We start from the raw sequence: 26,234 nt of genomic DNA, 5'->3' as shown, positions 1-26,234 counted from the left end.
AAATTTCCCACTACCAGAAGGTACTTCTGTCAGCAGAACAGGCTTTCCCCAGTATTTAATCTTCTACTGCAGTACATGGGTCTCCTCAAAATGCTCCTCTGGAGTAACCAGGGACTCTCAGGAATGGCATGAGGGGGGAAAAGTAGGAGACAACAGGAAAAGAGAACTAGTTAAAAAATAGGTCTCCATTTAAAGGAAAATTTGGTCTGGAAGCTTTGGATTGTATGCCTAGCATGCTTGCCAAAAAGGTTGCTCACCTCTGCCAAGGCGTGTAGTGTAGAATCCCTCTGTGCCTGCAGCACTGTGTACATGAGACGAGGATTACTGTTAAGGTAACATGTAGATCCTATTACATTTGTATCTAAAATGAGTATTTGTACCTATAATATGTTTTTATTAAGCTGACACTGTTATTGCCCTCCTGCTGCTATAAACACATTAGATATTCTTACTAAAGATTGTACGTTCAACGCTTACTAATCTAACCTCATGTACTATATGTCATTATGCAGAAACCATCTTTGTATGGAGAAAAATGATGCCCAGACCCAATTTTCCGCCCCCCATGTGACGCCAATGGTGTGCGCCCAGGGCGGGGCACCCCACCCCGTGGTAGCTACGCGACTGCCAATGTGCTGACATCATATCCCATAAAACCTGGAAATGACATCACTGGGCATACTAAAATGAAACCATAGATTTGTTGAAAATTATACAACTCCTAGAACACCACATTTAGATTTTACAGGAAGTGACATCAGCAGACCAGTATCCCCCTTATTTCCTCCCACTATCACAGGAGACCTGGCAAGCCTAGGTGAGAGTTGCTATTGGGCAGTGGTTAAACAATCAGGCAAATATCTAGAGAAATCAGATTGAAGTCTCTACACTGCCCTGAAACTTTGGAGGTGATCTCAGGCCCACCACTCTCTCTCAGCCTAACCTACCTCAGGGTTGTCCAGAAGATGGGAAGAATCTCAGGTATACCACTGTGAAGTCTTTGGAAAAGGTGGGATACAAATGCAATAGATAAGAATGCAGTCACAATGGAGTCTGTTCTACAGTTCTTCATTTGGCCATGTCTTCTTCATGAAAGAGTCCAGAGGTATCTGTGAAGAGGTTCCACTCATTTCAATGATGGAAGCAACTCATTTCATGTGATATTGGAATGAAAGATGAGACTGCATCCTGTGGGTTTTCTGCATGCATGCACTTGAAACCCCTTGAGATTTTCCTGGAGATGGATTATTGCTGATATACGACATTGTGAACCAACTGTTCTACACTTGTGCCTTGTACATGAAAGCCCATCTTGAGCACCTCCACTGGTATGTTCTGCTTCTTTGTGGATCATAATGAGAATGAATAATGATCAAAGCACAGTGACCAAGTCTACAATGCCAAAGGGCACAGAAGAGATGATTGATTCCATAGGATTTTGGTGCTTCCCCCAGTGCAGGGGGGAGATTCTCTTTTTAAAAGAAGTCAGTTGACGAATAACATGGGCTGCCTGCCAGTGCAATACATTCAGTGACTAATGCAGAACTAGACAGGCTCTGCAGCTCGGGACTGAATGGGCTTACCAATTAGGAGGAAGGCAGTTTATGGCTCCTGTCTTCTACTTATTGTCTTTAATTAGAGAAAAGTGCAAGTGGGGAAGAGATGTCTTGTGCGACTGAGAATGTTGCTTCCTTGCTGCGCTCATTAAGACACTGTTTGCACAGAGTGTACACTACTAAAATCTGTGTCCGCTTTTTAATAATTGGAGTCATAATAAAACCAACGATGAATCCAGAATGCTGTCTGATTAATGCAACTGGAGGAAATTTCCATGTAAACTTGGCTGGTTCACACACAGAGATCTTGACATTTGCCCATTGCTTTGTTGTTGGACACTTCGTGATTTATAACTGCATGTGTGGAGTAGCTAACATTACGTTATGAGTGGTATGAATGTTGTCAATAGTTGCACTGATGGTGGTTCAGTGAACAGTTCAAACTCGATGAAGACAATTCCATATAAGTTTAGACCAGTTTAAACACTTGAAGCTGATCAGATGATGAATATGTGAACCAACCAAATGGTTCTCCTGCATCACAAGAGTCATGCATTCACATTATCTCATGTGTCAATACTACCTGCAGACAAATGTGTCAACTGATTCTGTTAAAAAGAGGAGGTAAGAAATGGATGACATGAATGTTCTATCTATGGTGTTAGATCTGCAATACTTGCCTACTCATGCCTACCCATGAAATCAGGAACCAAAATGCCACATGCGTGCAGAAGGGGCTCAATAGATCCATTAGAAATGCTGAGATTCAGCACTCTTTTGGACACTGCTTGCATGGCAAGGATGTCACTTCCCAAGCAACGTCACTTTAGGTCCAGGCAACGGCTGTGGATGAACCATCAAGGACTGTTGTGCTCCTTTTGTGGGACCAGATCAAACATTACTTCCAGTTAGGGATGTCCTCCCTCTGCTGGCCAGATGCACTTCGAACTGTTAGCTGGCGGGCCACCCCCCGTGATACTACTGTGTCCAGGAGACTACAGAGCTATCCATTGTTAGGTTTGCCAAACCCCAGTTGGTGGCTAGAGATCTCTTGAAATTACAGCTGCTCTACAGCCAACAACTATCAGTTGCCCTGGAGAAAATGGGTGCTTTGGAGGTTGGCCTTCATGGCATGACACCATGTTGAAGTCCTTCCCCAAGCCTTACCCTCCCAAATCTCAAATAATTTCCCAACCCAGAGCCAGCAACTCTACCTTACCCTCTGGGGCCCTAGTGAAAGAGGGTCCCTCTGACTGAATGGCGATTGTGCTGGCCAATATCACCTTAGAAGCTTTTGATATACAGGGATAGAATACACATCCTTTCATTCCTATATCTTGGCCTTCTCATTGTAGGGTAAAAATTATGATCCAGTCCTGCCTTGATAGGGTTGCCAGTTCTGTGATCTCAAATTTCTAAAGATTTGGGAGGGTGGAACTTTGAGATTTTGGGGGTAGAGCCTGAGGAGGGCAGAATTTCAGGAGGGAAGGGAGCTCAGCAGAGATTTGATACCATACAGTCCACCCATTGAAAACTATGATTTCCTCCAGGTGAACTGTTGCCTTGAGTTCAGTTGCAGTCCCAGGAGATCTCCAGCCACCACCTGGAGGTTAGCAACCCTAAACCTTAACCTAAGTGAGTAGACTTCACCAGTAACATTGCCCCCATTTTTTGTTCGGAGTGGCCACTGGTGGGGCGAGGTAGGGTTGCCAGATCCATGTTGGGAAATTCCTGGAGATTTGGGAACAGAGCCTGGAGAGGACAGGGATCTCAGTCCCAAAGACTCCATTTTCTCCAAAGGAACTAATTGTTGTAGTCTGGAGATGAGCTGTAATCCTGTGGGGGGATCCCCAGATCCCACCTGGAGGCTGGCATCCCTTGTGTGGGTGTGAAACGGGAACCTGTGCCCTCTTTTTCACCAATAGTTCTGCTGGTTGGATCCTACTCTACTGAAATCAAAAGGGCATCTAAAACTGCTATCCTAAGCCGATCTACCCAGAATTCTATTCAGGCTTCTTCAGCGGGGCTTACTCCCAAGAAGTGTTCATAGGCTTGCACTGTAAATGTTTCTGGAAAGAAAAATCAGTGGCAGTCTTTCAGGTGGCATAGGCCTCCCTTCTGGAAATAGGCTTGCTAACCAAGTGGGCCTGGAGGTCCCTTTGAATTACAGCTAGTTTCCAGACAGCCAAGGTCAGTTTCCTTGGGCAAAATTGCAGCTTTGAAGGCTGGATTCTTTGGAACCATGTCCCTCCTGAACTCCCTCCCCTCCCCAAACCCAGCCCTCCGCAGGATTAACCCCTATAACTTCCAGGAACTTCCCAACCAAAATTGGCAACCCTACTCAGAATCCAAGGAGAAAAAAATGCATGCTGACCACCAGCACTCAGCAGCGATTAAAACTGTACTCCATACATGTTCAATAAACCTATTCTTTCATTGTTTCCCTTTTGAAGGGGTTTTCCCCACTACAGAAGGGAGCTAAGGTCGACTCGGTTCCCTTCAGTGGAGGGCGATTCCAGGCTGTCCCCACAGCAACTGAGTTGGCCCCCAGGAACCGAGCTAAGTGGGCGGGATCATCTTGGTGCCTGTTTCACTCTTTTTTTTACAGTTTTTACAGTTTACAGTTACATGTATTTTCTGTCTGCCATGACTCTCCTGTTCTGCGCATGCCACAAAAGCGGCTCATGATTGGTTGAACGGATGAGGTGTCAATCCTGTGGGGGGATCCCCAGATCCCACCTGGAGGCTGGCATCCCTTGTGTGGGTGTGAAACGGGACCTTGTGTGGGTGTGAAACGGACAAGGATGTCACAGTTCTGAGGGGGGGGGACTGAGACAAAACAATGTTGAGCTCGGTGGCAGTGGGGATTCACTGAAGCGAACCTAGGTAGAAACCAGTTCAACTCTGTCAGTGGGGAAAGCCCCTTGGAGTATGAATTCCACATAACATCTGGTTCAAATTAAACCTTTTTCCCCAAAGTCATGTTCTAAAGCAATATCCTCATTCCTATTAGATACTTTTTTTCTTGGAAAGGAAATTCACAAGCCCTTCAGTTATTCATTCCAGTGATAAAGTCAACCTAGGCTACCATTCTGTAACACAGAAAACACAGTTTCATCTTGTTCTTGGTGCTCAAGTAACAACTGCTCTTAATAATGGCATTATTTTCACTATCTGAATGGTATAAGCAGCTTAGAAGTCTGGCCTCAGCAAGCTAGACTCACAACCAGGCTACTTCAGTTATGCCTTCCTGCAGTTTATCCCCCTGCCCTTCTTCATCCTCTCAGACTGTTGACTTCACTTCCTGCTTTCCTCTGGCTGAAAGTTCAACTAACTAGCCTGCTTGCAATCAGCACCTCTGCTGATTTCAATCAATGCAGCAGCATTTAATGTTATTAACTTCTGCCAATATGGAATATGAAGGAAGAGGCCTGCAGTGTTAAAAGCAATATCATTTAATTGCCACTTACATCCCTGAAGCAATTTCCACCTGCTTAAATGGAAAATAACCAATCTGAAGGTTCATATGGCCATTGATAAATACTAATATTCACTACAGCTGTTGGCTCATGATCCAGAAACTGGGCACTAACCATTAAATCACTGAGTAGGTGGGGAAACCAGGCACCTGTGGCTCCTTCTCGCATTTCACTTTGATTTTCCTACCATCAAATAGTGTAAATCATCAAACCTTATTTATTTGGAAAAAGTTATAGAGACACACCTCCAGAATACTGCCTGAGGCAGCTCCAAAATGTTTTTTGCAGTACATGCTCATGCAAACACGCAGCCTGATACTGTGCGATGTCATTGATGTGTGTGCCCGCATTCCTGGGGGGAGGGTGCGCGGAATGGAAAGGCACCCCTACCACACATCTAGGCTGGCTGGTCATGATCCTTTACCTGGGAGTAAGTTTGGTTAGTGGCAATGGGTGTCGCTTCTGAGGAAACCCTCTGAGGGGCGCTATGCAGCCATTCAAAGTATGTCACGGTTGCTGTACCGAGCTTACTCCTGAGTAATGCGTGCCTGGTTTTCTTAACTGTAACCACAGTATTCAGGGAATCTAGGGGGCCTGGCCCCTCCCTCCCGTCCCATGTCACCCCTCACTCTCTTCCCTCCCTCACTTCTCTTCCCTTGCATGCCACCCCTCCCCCTCCCTTCCCTTCCCTTCCCTTTTCCTCTGCTAGGGTGGGTGGGTCATATCAAGATGCTGGGCCCCCTGCCTCCCCTCCCTTGCATGCCACCCTCACTCACTTCTCTTCCCTTGCATGCCTCCCCCTCCATCCCTTTCCCTCCCCTCTCCCTCGTGTGTATGTGTTTCACTTCCACTGGAGTTACTGCCTATGTACTGTTTTCACTGCTCATACCTGGCCATCTGAGCGAACATTCTAAGCAGCACAAAAATTCCAAGGGTGACAGTTACACACAGGCATGTCCTTCACCATGGAGCGCCAGGAAAAAGGTGTTTTACCTGGGCCAGGTGTGAAATTTCAGGTATGTGAACATCTAAACACACTCTCACCTGGCTGACTATAGTGGCTGGGAATTTTCAGAGGAATTGGCCCAGCAGTTACTGAGTTACACTATCATCAACAAAAACACTGTTAGCTTTTTATATATATAGATAAAGCCACACACCTTGAACCTTCCCTCCGACTACAAACAAAGGCATAAAAATACTCCACAGGTTAGAAATAGGACTGGGGAGGGTGCCATCATGGCTCAGTGGCAGAGCATCCCAGGTTTAGTCCCCAGTGTCTCCAGTTGAAAGGCTCAGGTAAACTCAGTGGAAGAGTGTCTGCTTTGAATGCAGAACGTCCCAGGTTCAATCTCCGGCATCTTCATTTAGAAGGATCAGGTCGAAGGTGTTGTGAAAGACCTCATCCTGAGAGCCTGCCAGTCTCTCCATGAGTTGAAATAATTTGGACCGATGCCTAAAGCAGGTGCCAAGAGAGCCAAGCGAGTGAGGTTAGATAACCTAAGCATTCCTAGCCAGTGAAATTCAGACACAGGGAGCTGTTTTTGTTCTGTGGCCCCAGAAATATTTTTTGGCCCAGAGTTACTGGCCTAAGCCAAGCGACTGTGGTCTAAATCCATAGAACTCAGTGGGTTTTGACTGGATTAACTCAGCCTTGGACTGCCCTGGGCAGTTTTAATAATCTTATGCTTCTTTCAGAAGCAGATATCTTTGCTAATTAATTCAATGTAGGCACTATCTCGTCTAGCACTGACCAATATTTCCCATTATGAGACTGAAGAAAATCAGCTCATAATATTCCTTTGAAAACAACAAGTAGCAGTTTGGCAAAAATTAAAAGCAATTTCCTTTTGGAAGGGGCAGCGAGACGCTAAGAAATTGGACGATGGCCAGGAGGCAGCGATAAATCCACTGAATCTGGGTGAAACAGGGCCTGGGATGACAAACTGCCAGTCTGCCCCTGAGTTAGCACAAGCCAGTCATGTAAAGAAAACATCCTGCAGAAGCAGAATGAATACCACAGCTATTTCCATCTTGGCTTCTCCTTCATTTGTTCTAATAATTGAAAAAAAATAGGCAAAGACGGAAGTCTGGCAAAGACGGAAGTCCTGTTTTCCATTTGAATGACAGTCTATGTTGAAATACTAAGAGATAAGGACATACCTGTTCTTTTAGGTACAGCAGGCCTGCCCAGCAGACCCCATTAGTCGTGCATTGTAGCCAGACTCTCATTTTTAACATTCAAACCCTCCATGAATCTGCTAGGGTTGCAACTGTCACAGACTCTCCCAGTTGTGAGTTGTCCATCAGTTGCCTGCCTTGTAATACTGGTTAGGGCTGCCAAACTCCAGGGGGCAGCTGGAGATATCTCACTGTTAAACCTGATCTCCAGGCAACACACACACAAGTCTTTATTGGCATACAAAACAGGACAATATTTTAAAACAAAATGAAGTTTAAGAAAAACTGTTAAAATTACTAATTTCCAGTGTAAAATTTGCAACAGTTTCACAAAAGAGCACATCAGAGCTGTTCAGGAGATTGGGTATCTTATAACACTCTTGCCACTGAGAACATTGCAAGAAAATGGAATTCATGTATTTCATGCGTATCTTATTGTATTTAGGGCATACAGACAGAGAATGGTCAAGTGTTTCAACCGTAATCAGATCACATGAACAAACTCTTTTAGAATGTTCCCTTGAATCTTCCCTCCAGGAGAGCTGATGGCAGCACATTACATCTTGCAGTAGCCAAGGCTCTCCTCTGGGTGGGATTAATCAGCAGACGAAGATATGCTGCCATAATTCCACGCTCGCATGGGATTAATAATGTAGTCGGAGAACAGGTTGTCTTGGCTGCAAGAGTCAAATTATGAAAATCAAGATCCAAGAGCCTATTCTTAACTAGTCCGAAGGATTCCACCTTTGTGATCTCCAGGCAACAGAGATCAGCTCACCTGGAGAAAATGACCACTCTGGAAGGAGAACTATATGGCATCATACCCACTGAAGTCCCTCACCACCCAAAACCCCACCCTCCTCAGGCTCCTCCCCCAAAGTTTGCAGGTATTTGTCAATCCACAGCTGACAACCCTAGGTTGTCAACCCTAGGGGGCCAACTCCACTTGGAAAATTCCTGGAGATCAGAGAACAAAGCCTGAGAGCCTCAGCGGAGAGGCGATGTCATAGACTCCACCTTCTGAACTGCTGTTTCCTTCAGGGGAACCAATCTCTGTAGTTGAGAGATTCGTTGTAATTTCAGGAGAACTCCAGGCCTCACTTGGAGGACAATAACCTAGCTCGGTGGTGGCAACCTATGGCATGGGTGCCAGAGGCGGCACTCAGAGCCCTCTCTGTGGGCATGTGCAAACAGAGTGCCCCTCTAGGCTGGCCTGGGCCGCTGGGCTCGATTATTAGCATTAAACCTAAGACTTAGGCTCATTCCGCACATGCAGAATAATGCAGAATAATGCACTTTCAAACTGCTTTCAGTGCTCTTTGAAGCTGTGCGGAATAGCAAAATCCACTTGCAAACAGTTGTGAAAGTGGTTTGAAAATGCATTATTTTGCGTGTGTGGAAGGGGCCTTAGTTTTGGGAAGGCAGTGTAGGTAACCCTGTTAAGCGCTGTTAAACGTTCATGCGAAGAACTAAAGCACAGTGCTTTACCTGGGAGTAAGCTTGGTTGCTGGCATTGGGGCTTGCTCCTGAATAAACCCTCATAGGGTCGTGATTCACCCGTTGGAAGAGTTGCTTCAAAGCAAAGCCATCGACTACCACCAAGCTTACTCCCGAGTAATGCATGCCTCAGAGCCAACCTTTTTTTCTAAACTAAAACCTCAGTATTCAGGTTAAATTGCCGTGTTGGCACTTTGCGGTGAATAAGTGGGTTTTGGGTTGCAATTTGGGCACTCGGTCTCAAAAAGGTTCGCTATCACTGAAGCTTCTGCCCCTCGTTTGAAGAAGGTACACATACTAGAGTTGCCAACCTGCAGATGGCATCTGAAGATCTCTCACTAATGCATTTGATCTCCAAATGCCTAAAGTCAGTTTCTCTGGAGAAAATGGCTGCTTTGGAAGGTTGAATCTATGGCATTATATCTCCTCCCCAAACCCCACTCTCTGCAGGTTAGACTCCCAAATCTCTTGGTTTTACCTAGTCCAGTACTGACAATCCTAATGTAACCCCCATGCTCAGAATGGGTTGACCCAGAAAGGGGTGGAGACTCAGAGCAGCACGAGGCTGCAGAGCTCTTTGGAGGAGACAAGGCTACCAGACTCGGACCTTGGTTGTATAAGCCCTTAACACCTTGTTAAGGTAAACTGCAATATTGTTGGGAACTACTGGGAAGGTAGTTGTTTATTTTGCTATGTTGTAAATGTTGGAGTTTATTGTCTCAGGGTTTCTTTTTGTGGTTGTAATGGGTGAGAGTTCTCCTGGAAACCTTCATCATGTTGAAGCCTGTTCATCAAGCCCTTGGAGTCTTCAGGAGCCAACCCACTTGCAAAGAAGAATTGGACTTGGCAGTATCAGTAGACTGTAAATATAAGGACTTGAAAATGCAACCTGAACAGGACCTTGAAATGTGATTTTAAATGTTGATGTTATATGTTAAGAAAGTAAACCATTTTGTTTTTAAAAATTTGTTGTTGCAAACTCATTCCAAGTTCTGCCCACAGAACCCACAAGCTGAGGTTACACTAACACACACACACGGTTGTGCCAATCCTTAGTGGAAAAGAGGAAGAACAAAACATTATAAACAACTGGTTAAAATGAAGGTTGACTCTTGAGAAGCTTCGAAATATTGCTGAAGCTCTGAGGTTACATACATCCTGCAGGCTGGGGATCGTAAGCACAAACTGAGGTAAATGGACTGTCTGGCTTTTGGGGATGCCCAGAGAAACTCCCCGATCTCTTCCCCCTCCCCTCTGGCAGCCCTGCACTGAACAAGACTGTGATGGGCTACCATATTTGGCTGCTGAACTGAATTGGACGTGCTGTGTCAGAAACTGTGAGCCGAAAGAGGATGGGAATGAGAAACCAGATAAGTACGGAAAAGCCGCTTCAGCTAGTCCCAGACCCCAGCATGTATTCTTGTATAGGCACACAACAAAAGATGCTCGCAAGGAGCAGAACAGATTTTTAAAAAGCGGCAGCTTCCTGCTTGTGAACTGAGCTGATTAGCTGAGTTTTCTCCAGCTGCTCGGAACAGATTTTCTGTGGTCTGGAGATAACGTGCAATTCCCAGCACATCTCCAAGCAACGCCTGGAAGTTTGGAAGCCTAAATGCAACTCTCAGCAGAATGATATCCTAAGTAAGGTTTGTCCTGGCCTGGATGGTCCAGGCTAGACTGATTGTATCAGATCTCAAAAGCTAAGCAAGGTTGGCCCTGGTTAGTACTTGGACAAGAGACCGTCAAGCAAATTCAGGATTACCATGCAGAGGCAGGCAATGGCAAACCACGTCTGAGTGTCCCTTGCCCTGAAAACCCTATTGGGTCACCATGTTAGCTGCATCTCGATGGCACTTATCATCACCACCACCAAGCTCCCACCTGCAAGAAACTGAGCAGGAAAAGAAAGAAAACAGCCTCCATAGGAGTTTTTCCATGTCTCTATAGGCTTATCAGAGATATTGGAGCAAATTCATAGAGCGGCATTTGAAATTGACATCACATTTTTCCCAAACTCCACCTTCCCCCGGCACTGCCCTTGAAGTCTCAAGACAGGTTGGAAACAAGGGTTGCCAGGTTCCCCGAGGCCATCACCAGGGGTCTTGGACAGATTTATAGAGGAGAAGTCGATTTATGGCTTCCAATCTTGATCCTCTTTGATCTGAGATTGCAAATGCTTTAGCAGACCAGGTGCTCAGGAGCAGCAGCAGGAGAAGGCCATTGCTTTCACCTCCTGCAGGTGAGCTCCCAAAGGCACCTGGTGGGCCACTGCGAGTAGCAGAGAGCTGGACTAGATGGACTCTGGTCTGATCCAGCTGGCTTGTTCTTATGTTCTTATGGGTCAGGGCACAGTTGCCAGCCATAGGATGGGAAACTCCTGGAAGTTTGGGAGTGGCGCCTGGGGCGGGCAGAGACCTTGGTGAGTTACAGTGTCATTGATTCAACCCTCCAGAGTGTCTATTTTCTCCAGTGGAATTTATCTTTGTTGTCTGCAGATGAGCCACAATCCCCAGGCCCCACCTGGAGACTGTCATCACTATTAGCAACCCTATTCTAATGCCACGATAGTCAATGGACATAGAAGATGCAACTCTTTGAGATTGTACTGTTAAACGGCTGTCATTGCAAAGGCAGCAAAAGGAGGCAGTGGACATGAAGTAGCTAGGCCATTTCCCCACTGAGAAATTAAAGCCGGATACAACCAGGTTTCAAAAGAAACAGCACCTTTTCGTCGCGGTTTCTCCCTCCCCCACTGCAGCGTTTGTCTAGTGAAGACCTCGATGTCTATTGTGGATTCAAGCAATGTAAAGACTCCCCACGAACACGCAATCTGCTTGGCGGGTCTGTTCTTCCTCGTCCTGATTGGCTGTTGTGTTGTATTGGGGTGGGAACTTTTTTAACTTTTTTTTTCACGCAGCTATGTTGTTATGTAGATGCGTAGGCAGAATTTCCCCACCTTCGGATTGGGAACACTACTCCGCCGCCGGTTGAAAATTCTTCTTCTCATTTTTACGTTTGAACGGAGCCATGCATAAACAATTTCTCAAAATCGTTATGCCGAAGCTCCCTATTAACATTCCCTCGTAGCCACGCCCAGTGCAGCACAAAAAAAGGCTGTGCGTGCTTTGAGCACAGCCCACTATGCTCTGATTGGCTGGAAGGTTCGAAGAGTGGGAAGAATAAGCCGTGTCTGTCCTGTTTCTCCCCACCAAACCGGCTTCGGAGCGTGATTGGGAAAAAGGGTGCAGGTTCTGAAAAAACGTGGGATAAGGGGGGGGAGTGCATGCCAGAACCAGGATGAATCTGTGTTCGGTACTTAAGTGGTGGGGAATTCTTGCTTAAACCATGTTTTTTTGTGTATCACGTGATAAATTGACCGTGGGGAATCGACCTAGGTGTAGGATAGCAATCTGAGAGAGAGTTCAGCAGGTGGCTCTCACCCACTTTGGAAGCATATTGGTGGTGCCTGTCCAAGATCAGACATGGCCATTCTAGATCCTGACCCCAGATCACCATCTTAAATAGGATATTAAAGATGCAGGAAGGAAGTCAGGGTGGAATGTCCAGGTCTTAGCAGCTCCCGTTCTATATATAACAGACATTTCCTCAGCTTGGAGCTTCGCTTCACGATAGTGTCAGTGTCAAAACATGATCGTATTTCTGAACACAAGAACATCTGGAGTGTGTGAAGGTGGCTTTTTGACAAGCTATTCCAAGTTCTCAGGACATCTGTGAGGATGATACTAGGTACTGGAGAAAAACGTACGTGAGGAAGTCAAAGGAATTGCCTGTTTTCAGAATGAGGACTTGTAAGAATGATATCTATTTTGTCAGAATGGACACTGAGTGCCATTTCTTCACCCTATCTGCCAACAGTAGGTCAGGAAGCAATAAGGATAACCGACAGGAAATCAGATCTGAGTGCACGGCCAACAGGATCGTTTCCACCCAGACTTTTCAGAATGCTAAATGATAATCCAATTAGAATGTTACTGCCCCAGCCAGAATGTTCTCTCTCACACGCATACACACACAGAGGGAGAACGCAAGGCCCTTTTCAATAATAATGAGGACCAGAGGATGAAAAGCCACCCCAAAGCACACCCGTCTCCAGCCACATGAAGAAGCCTTCCCTTGATGAGACAAAGGCACTCTGCACCTCCTCAAATGTCTCCTTCAAGTCTCATTTTTGGAGAGATCCCCTTATTTATTTTAGTTTATTCCATTTATCCATATTAAAAAAGCATTTACAAAATTTCAACTGTGGTACAAAAGTACCTTAATAGGTACAATACATATATAAAATTTATAAGTATCTAATGCAGATAATTTCCCTACTTTCATTCTTGACTTCCCATTCGGACCTACTAAATCAATATTACCATCAATTCTGACCTTATTTGGCTAAGCTTTCTTTCACACCCAGATTTAAACAAACAATGGAATATATCTCCGGACTCCATGTTTACATTCTTTTCGACTAACGCAGTTTTTATTTATCTCTTATATATTGTATATTGATCCTTCTGATAAGTATAATATGCCTTTTATCTAAATGGTGCCGCTCCAAAACTGGGAAACTTTTCTGGTTCTCCTTTCCTATCTTTTATTTATTTAGGTTTTGTCCCCCATTTTTTCCACTAACAGGAACCCAAATCATCATTCTTCTATTTTCTGTCTGCACAACAACCACCCTGAGAGGCTAGGGTGAGGGACTGACTGGTCCACGGTCATCCAGTGTGTATCCATGGAAGAGGAAGAATTTCAGCCTGGGTCCTCTATATTCTAATAGTCTGACACTCCAATCACTGCCCCATACTGGCTTACAGGATAACTCCCCCCCCCCATAAGAAAAATTTCTGCACATGCTTAGAAACCCTTAGTTTGAAACTGGCGACTCAAAGCACTCTTGATGAAATTGGCTTGGGGAAAGCATAGTAAATTTCTATTAGTAGTAGGGAAAGCACAGTTATCCCTTCCTCATTGCTGGGGTTATGGGCATGGTGCCGCCCGCGATTTGGAAATTCACTTTAAATTTTTTGGCCCTCTCTTTGTACCAAAAAAGAAGTCTGATTTTTTTTCTTTTCCTTTTATCTTAACTTCTAAAAAGAAATTGTGTATATATTTGTGGTATTAAAAATAAAATACGATTATATTATACAATACTATACATATATTTTATGCATTTCTGAGTTTCTAAACTTTTTTGTGTTGTCAGCTGGCCTTTGCGTGATGTCTGTGGTTTCTGCAAAACTTCCCCCCAAACACTTAATTACTTATGTCGACCTGCAATATATCAAAACTGCGATGGGGAAAGTTACGATGTGGAAGGGATAACTGTAAATGTTTACTGAGTGTGGCCAAGGGCCATTACGAAGTTGGTCTAAATAAAACAGAGATAAAACATAGAAAGAATAAAAGTAATCATCAAGATAAGATGCCCCACAATTATAACAAATTACAAAACTGCAAGTTTTTATTTTCAGACATCACTTGGTGTAGCCAGCGATGGTGTAGTGTTGAAGAGTTGCGGACTCTATCAGGTTTGTTTCCCTGCTCCTACACATGAAGCCTGCTGGGTAATCTTGGGCCAGTCACAGTAACCCTCAGAACTCTCTCAGCCTCACCTACCTCACAAGGTATCTGTTGTGGAGAGGGGAAGGGGAGGTGATTTTAAGGTACTTTGAAGCTTCTTAAAGGTAAAGAAAAGTGGGGTTTAAAAATTCTTCTTTTGCACATATTTTCTTGCCAGCTGGAGCATACAGAGTTGCCATGAGTGTAACATATGGGTCTATTAGAGTGCAATGATTTAAAGAAATGATGGAGCGATTTTTCTCCAGAAACGTAGGAGGATGTGATTCCAATGCTACTATGGCAACTCTTCATTTTATTAAAATAAATATCCCAGTCACCAAGTTTTAATGTGTGTGTGCTACTGCTCTTGTACTAACAGTAAAAAAGCAAAATGAAACAAAGAAAGAGTTTTGAGTTAGCCATCAATTGCCATTATTTTCCTTGAAAGGAAGACAACCAGAAGATAAAAGGACTCCCTTAAAAATGTTATACACCCAATAAAATAATTGGACATAACTGTAACTAGTATGCAAACATCAGACGACTCCATTCTTTGTTTGATGGGTTACCTGTGAAAAAATCTAGTCTTACATTTGAGTAAATCCTGTATCGGTTCTTTTCCTATTGTGTGTATAGGCAGCAACGTTGTGTCTTCTTCAGCTGTTGCTGAGGTTTGGCAGAATTTTCTGATCAGTTATCCCATCCCAAAAATGTGTAATGTACAATAGCAAGAAAGGACTCACTGGTTTAGTGTTTTATTCTTCCATTTATTTATTTAGAAGAGGAGAAGGTCTGGATTTATACCCCACTTTTCTCGGCTGTAAGGCGTGTCGAAGTGGCTTACAAACTCTTTCCCTTCCTCTCCCCCACAAAAGGCACCTTGTGAGGTAGGTGGGGCTGAGCAAATTTGAAGAGAACTATGACTAGCCCAAGGTCACCCATCAGGTTTCCTGTGTAGGAGCGGGGAACAAATCCAGTTCACCAGATTAGCATCCGCTGCTCATGTGGAGGAGTGGGGAATCAAACCTGGTCCAGATTACAGTCCACCACTCATAACAGCTATACCCTGCTGGCTCAGAAAGGCAGCAGCATTACTAGGGTAGGCCATGGAAGGGCTCAAGCCCTAACCATTGCTTGGTAGGGGAGGGCACAGGAGGGCAGCTGAGAAAAAGAATGATATATTGCAAAAGCAGAGGAGCATAGCAGGAGGAGGCAAGGTGGCCTGCAGGAAGAGTACTGGACGTTAATGCCCTGCTAATGGCTCCCTCCACCCCCAGACTCTCACTGGCTGCAGTCAGGGTGCTGGCTTGGAAACCAAGCATTTGTCGCAGGGCCAGAAACACCACCAATTTTCTGATTGGCCAAATCCTGGCAACCAATCACAGAAGCTGAAGTAGATGGACCCAGTTTGGTCTGATCCAACATGGCTTTAATTAGGAATAGAATGAGTGAAGGACCTATTGGCTTATAGACAGGCAACTAAACAGACTCTCAGCACCTGGCTTTCTGCCAGAAATGGAAGCCTGCCCCGCTTCCCCCCCCCCCCATTGCTGCTGCCCATTTCTTGCCCCCACCTCTGGCTTCTCTCCCCACAAACAAGGGGGTGAAATTTCAGTGCTTACCCCAAGGTACTATTTTTTTTAGATACAACCTTACAGAAAGACATGGGTTCAGTTCTTTGTTCAGCCATGAAACTCACTGGATGACCTTGGATCACTCTTTCTCCCTCAGCAGCAGTGACATAGTGGTTAACAGCAGGTACAATCTAATCTGGAGAACCAGGTTTGATTCCCCCGCTCTGAGCTCTGGAAGCTATCTGGGGAACTAGATTAGCCTTTGCACTCCTACACTCGCCAGCTGGGTGACCTTGGGCTAGTCACAGTTCTTCTGAGCTCTCTCAGTCCCACCCACCTCACAAGGTGTTTGTTGTGGGTGATTTTAAGCCCCTTTGAGTCTCCTTAATGGAGAGAAAGGGCGGATATAAATCCAAACTCGTCTTCTTCTACCACACAGGACTATTATAAGGATTTTGTGCTTTATATAGGGGAGCCAAATCTCTGGCTATGTCTGGAGATTTCCCAGAATTACAACTGATCTTCACAAAATGACTGCTTTGGAGGGTGGACTATATACCCTGCTGAAATCCCTCCCATTCGCAAGCCCCACCCTCCCCAGGCTCCACCCCCAACAGTTCCAGGCATTTCCCAACCTGGACTGGGCAACCCTAACTGCATAGCATCACATTTAAACTGGACTACTCCCTGGGCAGGGAACCTCCGGGTGATTAATGAGCACACCTGTGCCACATCCACCAGGCTGATGGGCCCCTGGCACACTAGCAAAGCGCCTGCAGTTGATTTACAGGGGCTGCTGCCTAGTTTAAATGAGATGCTGTTTGAGCACAGAGTCCCCTGGGCGAGAGCTATGGCTTCGTCAACATCATGGTCAAATCACGTCCAGAACTCCAACCTCCTTAGAATAACTGCGTTTGGCTTTTGCTCCCTGCCTTGTAATGAAAGAGCGTGTTTCATTTAGTGCTGAAGGAGGAAGAGATTTGATTTGCAGCTGCCTTTCATATTCACCAAGGAAAAATTCTATTTCTCTCTCCTCAAACATAACCTTCACTGGTGCTATTTAAAAGTCTGGGTTTTTTACCTAGCACTATCTGGGAGCTGTGTGGCATAGTGGTTAAGTGCTTGCACTGCCACTCACACAGTCAGGAGTGCGAGGCCCCTATGGGTCAGATATCCTGGCAGCTGGCTCGTGGTCAACTCAGCCAGCCAGCCATTCCTTGGTCGGTAAATGAGTAGCTAGGGGGTATTAGCACATAGCTAGGGGGTAAAGAATAGAAGGGGAAAGCAATGGCAAACTACCCCTCAAAAATGGCTTGCCTACGAAATCACTGCTCGCAGTGGTACCCCAGGGTTGAACACAACTGAAGGGAAACTTTACCATTTATCAAAACCAGTTAAGCCCACAACACATTCTGCATCCCTTTTTCAAGCCATTGGGAGGGGAGGGGCTTTCCCCATCAACAGCTCACTTTCTTCCCTTCCCCTTATTTTGTGCTAGTGGAGAACTCAAAAGATCACCCCTTGTTTTGGAATATGATGTGACTTTTGTGTTTGGTGTGAACTTTTCCCTTTCTAACTGTCCATTTGAGATTTAAATCTGAAGCTACCATCCTAAACGTATTTACCTGGAAGTAGATCAATGGATTTTTGTACTATCAGGATTTTACTTCTTGGTAAACAAGTTTGGAATGCAAGACATTTACACTTCGAGTTACGTTTACAGACATTTCACAGCACAATCCAATAATGTTTGCTCAGAAAAAAATGTCCCTGTTTATTCATGTGGTCTTACACCCAGGTTTATTCATGTGGTCTTACACCCAGGTAAGTGTGTACAGGTTTGCTCCCTGACTTTTTCTGAACTCTGCATCCCTGCTAAGCTATGTACACATGACTTTTGATGCCAGTTTTACATCACCGAGATTCTCCCAGCAGCATAAATTCTCTACTCCAATTACATTAGCAAATACCATTTACGACCAGCCGGGGAAAGGCAGCAATAAAGTATGCATTTCCTTTTCACATACTGTATTCCATCTTTATGGAGCCTGACCAATATCTTTTATTAGTTCATAACTAATCACGTCACCTGCTAACGAAGAATGTAATTTGCTTCCTCTCCAAAGGGATGTTCGAGGCTCTCCTAGGGTTACGAGCATTTAGCACACGGTGTTAATACCTAGAATATTTCTATCATTTAATCCAGTCTTCACATCCAAGCCATTCCCAGTTTATTAGCACTTGTACATCACTTATGTTTTGTCTATAATTGCTGGTCATCTGTGCTGAGTTTATAGGGATGGTTATATTTCAAATAGCACCACTGCAACCTACCAAACTCTTCTTTATTGTTACTTTTTTAACCCAGAGTTTATCATCATTTGAGTATTGATATAAATGTAGGAATGGTGGGGGTGGAGGGAACTTGTCCTTAAGTGATTTAATTGAAGTATGTTTAAAGCATCAGCAGCCTCTTTTTCCAGGAGATTGCCAGCCAACCTTTATGTATTCTAGTAAAATAAGTATGAGACTGCAGGAATAATTCCATTAAGCAGAAATACAAAATGTACCAGTTGATTCTTTTTCTCTCCAGAAATGCTCATCATCCTATTAACACAGGGATGAACCTTTTTTAAAAAAAATCCTGTATAAAATTAAAATACAGGGGGAAAATAGATAAACATCCACACAGTGATTTTCCTATTGTGGCATGATAGAAACCCTCAAACAGAATATCTAGATTGGGCCACAATCTAGTACAAACTTAAATAGAGTTACACCCCTCAAACCCCAATGAACCTAGCATGATTAGTTAGGTAATGTTATGTGCAAAGCAGAGATCTTTCCTGCTGTATAACCTGGAAGCCCTTCTCTCAACAAGCAGTCTTGATCTTTCTTAGATCTGTTCAAAACATCCTTAAGCAGAAAAATCATGTACTGCCCAAGTTGCCAAAAGTGTTGTGGTAGCAGCGGCATTTGACCCATAGCCCCATTTGTATATTTACCATTTTGATAATTTAAATCTGAACTCTAACCCAAATGATGTTACAAGAGCAGGTGCAACACCCAGCAAGACTCATGGGAAAAGGAAGGGGGAGTGCTTATTCCTGGAGTTGACAGTTTTATATGAATTTTTATTTGGGGTCAATTGAATGCAAGGTCATTTTCGCATACTTTGAAGCAGCCATCATTTATCATGTCTAGAAATTTTTAATGGGCATCTGAGAGCACCTCTGAAAAACTTGGTGTTACTAGACTCAGATGTCGCTGTATCCCCGCTTTATTTTCTTCATTTGTACCCCACCTTTCTCCCCGAAGGAGCTTACAACCCTCTCCTCCATTTTATCTGTACAACAACCTTGTGAGGTAAGTCAAGCTGAGAGTGTGTGATTTATCCAAGGTCACCTAGCAACCTTCCATGGCAGAGCAGGGATTTAAACGGAGATCTGCTAGATCAGGGCCAATTTAAACGGAGATCTGCTAGATCATGGCCAATTGGCCATGCTGATAGAGGCTGATGGGAATTGTAGTTCCTGAACATCTGGAGAGCCGCAGGTTCCCTACCCCTGTGCTAGATCCTTGATTGACACTATACCCACTACACCACACCGGCTGTCAACTCTTCTGTTGTTGGAAATGGCATCTCAGTTTGGGTGAGATTCAAGATCTCCAGAAGACATCACACAGGCAATCCTTGTAAGTTCAGCTTCATGTATTGCCAGCCCATGTTTCAAGAACAGGAGGGTCACTTGGACTTACGGACCATCTCCCAGATGAGAGAGAAAGTGTTCCCATTCGACAGGCAGAAGAGCCAGGCAGCTCACTAGCCCATTGCCTTACCAAATGAGTTCATGACTGAAATACCAGGATGCTACTGAGTAGACCCCGATAGTTCTAAGATCTATTTCATAAACTACAGTGAACGTGGAATTCCAAACACCGTCACAATGAAAACAATGCTTAATCGCAAAACCAAGGAAAGTAGATAAACACATCAGTTTGTTTATATAGATATCAGTTGCAATCAGCAAGGGACCACAGAGACATAGTAAAGGCACGTACATTCACCCAAGGCATTCCTTCCACACAGACCTCTTTCTATACCAGCCAAACTTTGTGAACACTCACAACTCATTCCCATATTAACTAACTGGATTAGTGTGGGTTGTTTCAGCTGCCATGCTAAGCACAGTCTTTCATGTGCACTTAACACATCAAAGACCATGTTCTTCCTTCCGTATGCTGTCCTGTAAACAGTTGCATGAGCAAAGAGTCCTTCTTGGCGACAAGAAAGCTGGCCCAACAAGTGTTATTCATTGTGGCATCTCCATGTTTCCTGCAGACAATGAGCCCCTCATATAGGCATGCATCTGAATCCATAGCAAGCGATGACACATTGAAGAAATGCCCACTGCCACTGCTAGAGTAAGTTGGCATGTGCACCCTCCTCCTTCAACACCTGCCCTTTAACCTATGCAGAGTTATTCCTGTTTACAATCATTGGGGTCTTTGGATTAAGACTGAAGTAACTCTACAAAGGATGGCACACCTACAGCACAATCCTACTGAGAGTTACACTCTTCTAAACCAGTTGGCAATTTTAGAATTGTAATCTTGCAGGGATAACTTGGTTTAGGATGCTAGTTTCCTGATGCTCCAGATCCCTTCTTCTGGCTATGTTTCCATGAAGGAGGATTGGAGAAAGGAAGAGAAATACAACATCTACAATTGCTAAATGAGGCACGGGCATTGCAGAATGATTTCCATCACATCCAATTCCAACATGCTAAAGCGGTCCCAACAGCTTGGTTCTATGCACCTTAACACAGAAGTCAGCTGGTTCTGGTGGGTTTTCCAGGCTGCGTGGTTGTGGTCTGGTAGATCTTGTTCCTACCGTTTCACCTGCATCTGTGGTGGGCATCTTCAGAGGTGTAGCACAGAGGGAAGTCTGTTACACACTGTGTCCAGGAACAAGATCTACCAGACTACGGCCACACAGCATGGAAAACCCACAACAACCAGTTGAATCTGCAGAAATCAGCATTCTTTGTCACCCTACTGTCCTTACATAGGAACATATGGAGATTGCAGGTAGTTGCGTGGGTCCAAAGCCAAATCAAAAAGCCAAGTGGTGCCTTTGGTTAAGGCCGACACAAAGAAGCGTGCATGCTTTTGAGTTCTCCGGAACCTATTATCCACCTGGATGTCCCTGAATACTGTGAGACTTAACTTCCAGGTAAACATCCTTCAGGCATGAAAACATGAAGGTTCCACCACCATTTGGGGGGGAGGGCATGACCTCCTAGGAAGGTCTTCTGCCCAAAACTTACTGCCACAACACGAAGAGCACTGCACTCTGCTACAGTCCAACAGGTGTGTCCTCTTAAAATCATGACCCTCAGAGCCTTCAGAGGACTCTCCTCTCCAAAGTCGTTTCTTTCCTAAGCCAAGACCGTATTTTTTAAAAAAAATTGCAAATGAGCTTCTGCCCAGCCAAGCTGAGTCCTGTGAACTCCGAAAGCCTGCTACTTTATGGACGCGGCTGGTCCAGTTAGAACTCCGGTGGATCTCCTCCGGTTCCCCCCGCCCCTGGCATCCGTGCACGCGAAATGCAGCCGAGCTGTTGCTATATTTATAACGCGCATACCGCTTCGGATCGGGAAAGGAGCGGCTCTTTGCAATGTAAACGAACGCGGCTTCCGTTCCGACCCGACCGCACACCCCACGTGGCAGAAGCCTGGGAAACACCGACCAGCCAAACCCACCCGGCCCGTTCCTTTGCCCAGAAGAAATAAAAAAAGGGGGAGGGAAATCCCAAATACTTACACCTAAACGTCTGCTCTTAATCTTTACATACCCTTGCTTCACTATGTCATTAAAATTGGTCGCCATCCTCTGAATGGAGAGCCCAAGAGTTGGGTGCAAGTTGCAGGGCGATCCAGTTTGCAGCTGTGGGTTTGGGTTGGCTTGTTTAAAAAAAAAAAAAAATAGATCTCCTACTAGCTAGCCAGCCCTTGGAATGAAAGCCGCCGCCTGACCCAGAAACTCGCCGGCAAGAGTTTTTAATCCACTTGGGAAGTGAGAAAGAGTGAATGAGACGGGAGACTCCCCTGCTGGATCAGCTGACGGGGATAGACGACAGCTCGCAGCTGACTGGCTTCTGGAATGAGATCAGAGATTCGGCCCAGCGCTTCCCCTCCCCTCCCCTGCCCTCCCCTCTTGTGGGCGACAAGTCCTGCTGCCTTCGCTGGCTGCTCCTTAGCAAAAGGGGGATCGACCTGCTGAACGCCGCCCGCCCCTCTCCCTTGGAAAGACCGTGCATCGCCCTTGTTGCCAAAGCAGGGATCCTTTCATTTTGCAGTATAAAGGTGGTGGAGAGGAGCGGGGGGGGGGGGGGTTAATTAGGAAGCAGGCTCCTCCCCAGCAAGTCTGATCAGGTCCAAGAGGAAAGTGCCTCTAAGCACGTGCAGATCGCATTGCCTTCAGCACTGCCAAAAAGGGGCCCCAGAAACTCAGGGTTTGTGGGACTGATTTGTTCATCAGGGGATAAGAGAGCCAGACAGATTGGAGCCCCCACACTTTTTTTTTAATGGACAGGAGGGCGAAGAGGGCAACAGCCAAATAAGGAAAAGCAGGCGAATGTACGCAGCAGGGGCAGCAGCATGAAGGAGAAGATGTATTGTTTGTTTGTTTGTTGTTGTTATTGTTTGGATTTATACCCCCTTTCTGTCCTGTGAGGAAACTCACAGGGACTTACAGACTCCTTTCTGTTCCCCTCCCTACAACAGACACCTTGTGAGGTAGGTGGGGCTGACAGAACTGAGACTAGAGTTCTGAGAGAACTGAGACTAGCTCAGGGTCACCCAGCAGGAATGTAGGAGCGGGGAAACAAATCTGGCTCACTAGATAAGATTCCACCGCTCATGTGGAGGAGCAGGGAATCAAACCCAGTTCTCCAGTTAGCGTCCACCTGCTCTTAACCACTACACCAGCTGAGATAACTGCCAAGTGTATCACATCTACAGTTTTTTTTTAACCAACCTACAATGATAGCTTTTGGTGCATTCAAACAGTTTAAATTAGGTTGCAACACTCAGGAGTTGTCAGACTTGGAACAACAGCACAGTACTACAGTATGCTGCCCTCTTCCAAATCCATTTAAATCAGTGGGTATAGAAGGGTTGCAACCTTGAGCAAACTTATTTACTTCTTTACATTATTTATGTCCTATTTTCCTCACTGAAACTCAAGGTGGATCGCACAATGTAAGTCAAATTCAACCAATAGGGTGGGGCAACCAATCAATAGGGTTTGGGCTGCAGAAATCTGAAAACAGCCAGATCAAAGCATCGACATTAAAATGGCATGATAAACAATGAAGAAACTATATAGTCGAAAGAAACTTACAGCAATAGACAGTGCACACCAGACACAGTAATTTGATTTTTTATTTGATTTGAAATTTATTTTATATACCGCCCTCCCCCGGAGGGCTCAGGACAGTGTACAACATGAAAAGAAACAACAACGTCAATATAATAGGACCAAGCATAATAGTACATCGTTTACAATAAACCCTAACATAATCAAACAACAGCTAAATAAACATTAATAATAATATTCCTATCTCAGGTTAACCACTAACAATATAATCAGCATAGCACATAATAACAATTTGCAATAGCACAACAACATAATACATAGCATACAAATAGTAGCAAAGCATCAAATATCACACACCTTAGCACCTGCAATAAGCACCAATCCCTATACCTAACTTGTAAACTATTACAACTAAATAACCTCATAGATCAATTAACCTGATAACAAACATAAGATTAAAAAAAATTAAAATATAGATGGCGATTTCCCACAGCTCTGTAAACCAGGACCTAACTACAACCATCTACTCTCTCAGAACCAGCTTAGTATATACATTTTGTAGTCCACAGTCTCTACCCTTTGGAAACATTTTATTACAATACAATCTTAATTACTAGTGTCAGAAGCCCTTCTGAATAATTCAGTTTTGCAGAACCTGTCGGAAGCCAAGAGAATGGGAGCCTTTCTGGCCCCATTAGGCAGTGCGATCCACAAGATGGGGGCCAAAACCAAGAAGACACTGGGCAGCCAGTTTTTGATTTTGCCCAGTTGCAGGGCTGGCTGTCCTTCAGACATGGAAACTCAGGCCATGAAAGGCCAGGTATGTGATAGCCAATATCTTGAACTGAACCCGCTAATGGATGGGCAGCCATATGCGCGGGACAAAATGGGAGTCATATGCATCTTCTGCCTAGGTATTGATAATACTTTGCAAGTCAATTAAACAATAGGCAGTTGAAAGGGTTTGCAAAAGTCATTTTTTTTAACAAGAGCCAGGTTGGATGGGGGGGAAGAGAGCGAGATTTGTGCACACCTGGGGGGGGGGGGACAATACTGTTTTCAGTGCATTTTGGTCTGTCCCCCTCCCCTTCACCTCCCTCTGCCTGCATAATTTCCAATCTTTTCATTGCCCAGTCCCTGAGCCCTTTCTAGCATCCACTGCTGATGGGATCCAATTAAGCTAGAAAATGTCAGGAAGGGAAAGGAAGAGGCACGGAATAATAATGTGCTGCAATCCTAGCCCACCTTCATTTAAGAGCACAGAGCACAAAGTGCACTGAAAGTATATATATATATCTCTTGGCATTGTGTTTTAAGTCCAGTATAGCCGAGGAAACTAAGTAGAGTCAACCAAGGTTGGTACTTAGAGGGGAGACCGCCAATGAAGACCAGGGTTGCTACACAGAAGCAGGCAATGGAAACAGGGGCATACCACGCAGGGGGGCATATGGGGTCAAATGTCCCCTGGCTGTGGCCATTTAGTCATGTGGGGGGGGGGGAAATCACCCCCTACACCCCGCCTCCTTCCTCCGGATCCATACACTGACTTCAAGGCCTGGTGCAAAAAAAGTTGTTTGGTCATGATGGGGGAGGGCGGCCACCCATATGCAGGGGGGGGGGGGCATTCAGATTTTGCACCGGGCTATATTTTCCCCAGGTACACCTCTGAATGGAATCCTCTGCTAATCTCTTGTCTTAAAAATCCCATGAGGGATTGCTATAACTCAGTTGCACCTTCCCAATACTTAACAGCAGCAGCAGCAGCAACGACAACATACTAAGCTCCGGCAAGAAGATTGCACAAACTGGTTATAAACAATGTCATAACACAGTTGCTAAAACTATTCACTGGAACATCTGTTAAAAAAATTCATTTGCCAGCAGGAAAAAAAAATTGGTGGGAGCAGACTCTTGAAGAAGTAGTTGAAAATGTGCATGTCAAAACACTGTGGGACTTCCAAATATAAACAGACGAGGTATTGGCACATAATACACCAGACATAACAGTGGTTGTGAAAAGGGGAAAAAATGTGAATAGCTGATGTAGCAATACCTGGTGACAACAGGGTTGAAGAAAAAGAAGAGGAAAAGATGATGACATGGTAGGATCTGAGAATGCAAGTAGAGAGATTATGGCACAAACCAGCAGTTGGGGTCCCTGTGATGATCGACACACTGGGTCCAAGACCAAAAAACTCTGGACAGCACCTGAACTACAAAATTAATAAAATCTCCCTCTATCAATTATAAAAGGCTGCATTGCTTGAATCCAGGAAATCCTCTGCCAGTCCAGGCAGACAATATTGAGCTTGATAGACAAATGGTCTGACTCAGCAGAAAGCCGTTTCATACGTCAATATCATGTCAGATATGTTTACAAAATAGGGTTCTCTCTACTTATTTCTATGGGCAACTCCCCACGTCACAGTTGCTATCAGGAATACCTGTGTTTCCTTCAGCAGACAAATAAAGGTACAAATACACCTATACCTTTCATACCTGTGTATACTTTAAGGAATCCTGATCCAGTCCCTACTCCAACCTCTAACTATTCTCCCAGCATTTGGAACCTCAGTGGATTACAGCAAGATGCACAGCACTTCCTTTCTGAAGATGGGATCATATATAACAGCCAGAGAATCAGAAAAGTGACCTCTAGCAATTTATCAGAATTAGGCTTCCTATTATGTTTATTTTGTGAGCTGTAGTCTTCAATGGAAATAAATGTATGCTTTGAGCCTTTCCAACAATAGCATTATTCTATTATCACAACACTATATTAGCATTTTTAGTTGCGAGAGAACAAAAGGTCACTCTGAAGTAATAGCCCTGTTGTAAATAATTTAAATGAGTAATAATTATAATCACATTACAATAGTCTGGGAAAATTGTTCAATACATGGCGTGACTTTGAGTTCCAAGATTTCTTTCTTTTGCATGAAAATGACAAAATGAAGCATTTGAACTGAAGAGACCAGCATCATTTGGAG

At 44.6% G+C, this 26,234-nt stretch overlaps 1 protein-coding gene across 1 annotated transcript in view; it reads right to left on the bottom strand.

The window, feature by feature from the left end:
* Positions 1-22,020, bottom strand: part of DOK5 (docking protein 5) — a 75,320-nt gene extending 53,300 nt beyond the window's left edge. The window contains exon 1 of the mRNA XM_048498926.1: positions 21,688-22,020. Within this exon, the coding sequence (XP_048354883.1) occupies positions 21,688-21,753 (66 nt within the window). The 5' untranslated portion in view covers positions 21,754-22,020. The remainder of the gene's footprint in view (positions 1-21,687) is intronic.
* Positions 22,021-26,234: the final 4,214 nt, after the last annotated feature.

Source organism: Sphaerodactylus townsendi, linkage group LG05, assembly GCF_021028975.2.
Source record: "Sphaerodactylus townsendi isolate TG3544 linkage group LG05, MPM_Stown_v2.3, whole genome shotgun sequence".
In the NCBI taxonomy this organism is placed as follows: domain Eukaryota; kingdom Metazoa; phylum Chordata; class Lepidosauria; order Squamata; family Sphaerodactylidae; genus Sphaerodactylus; species Sphaerodactylus townsendi.
This window is presented reverse-complemented; position numbering and strand designations above follow the sequence as displayed.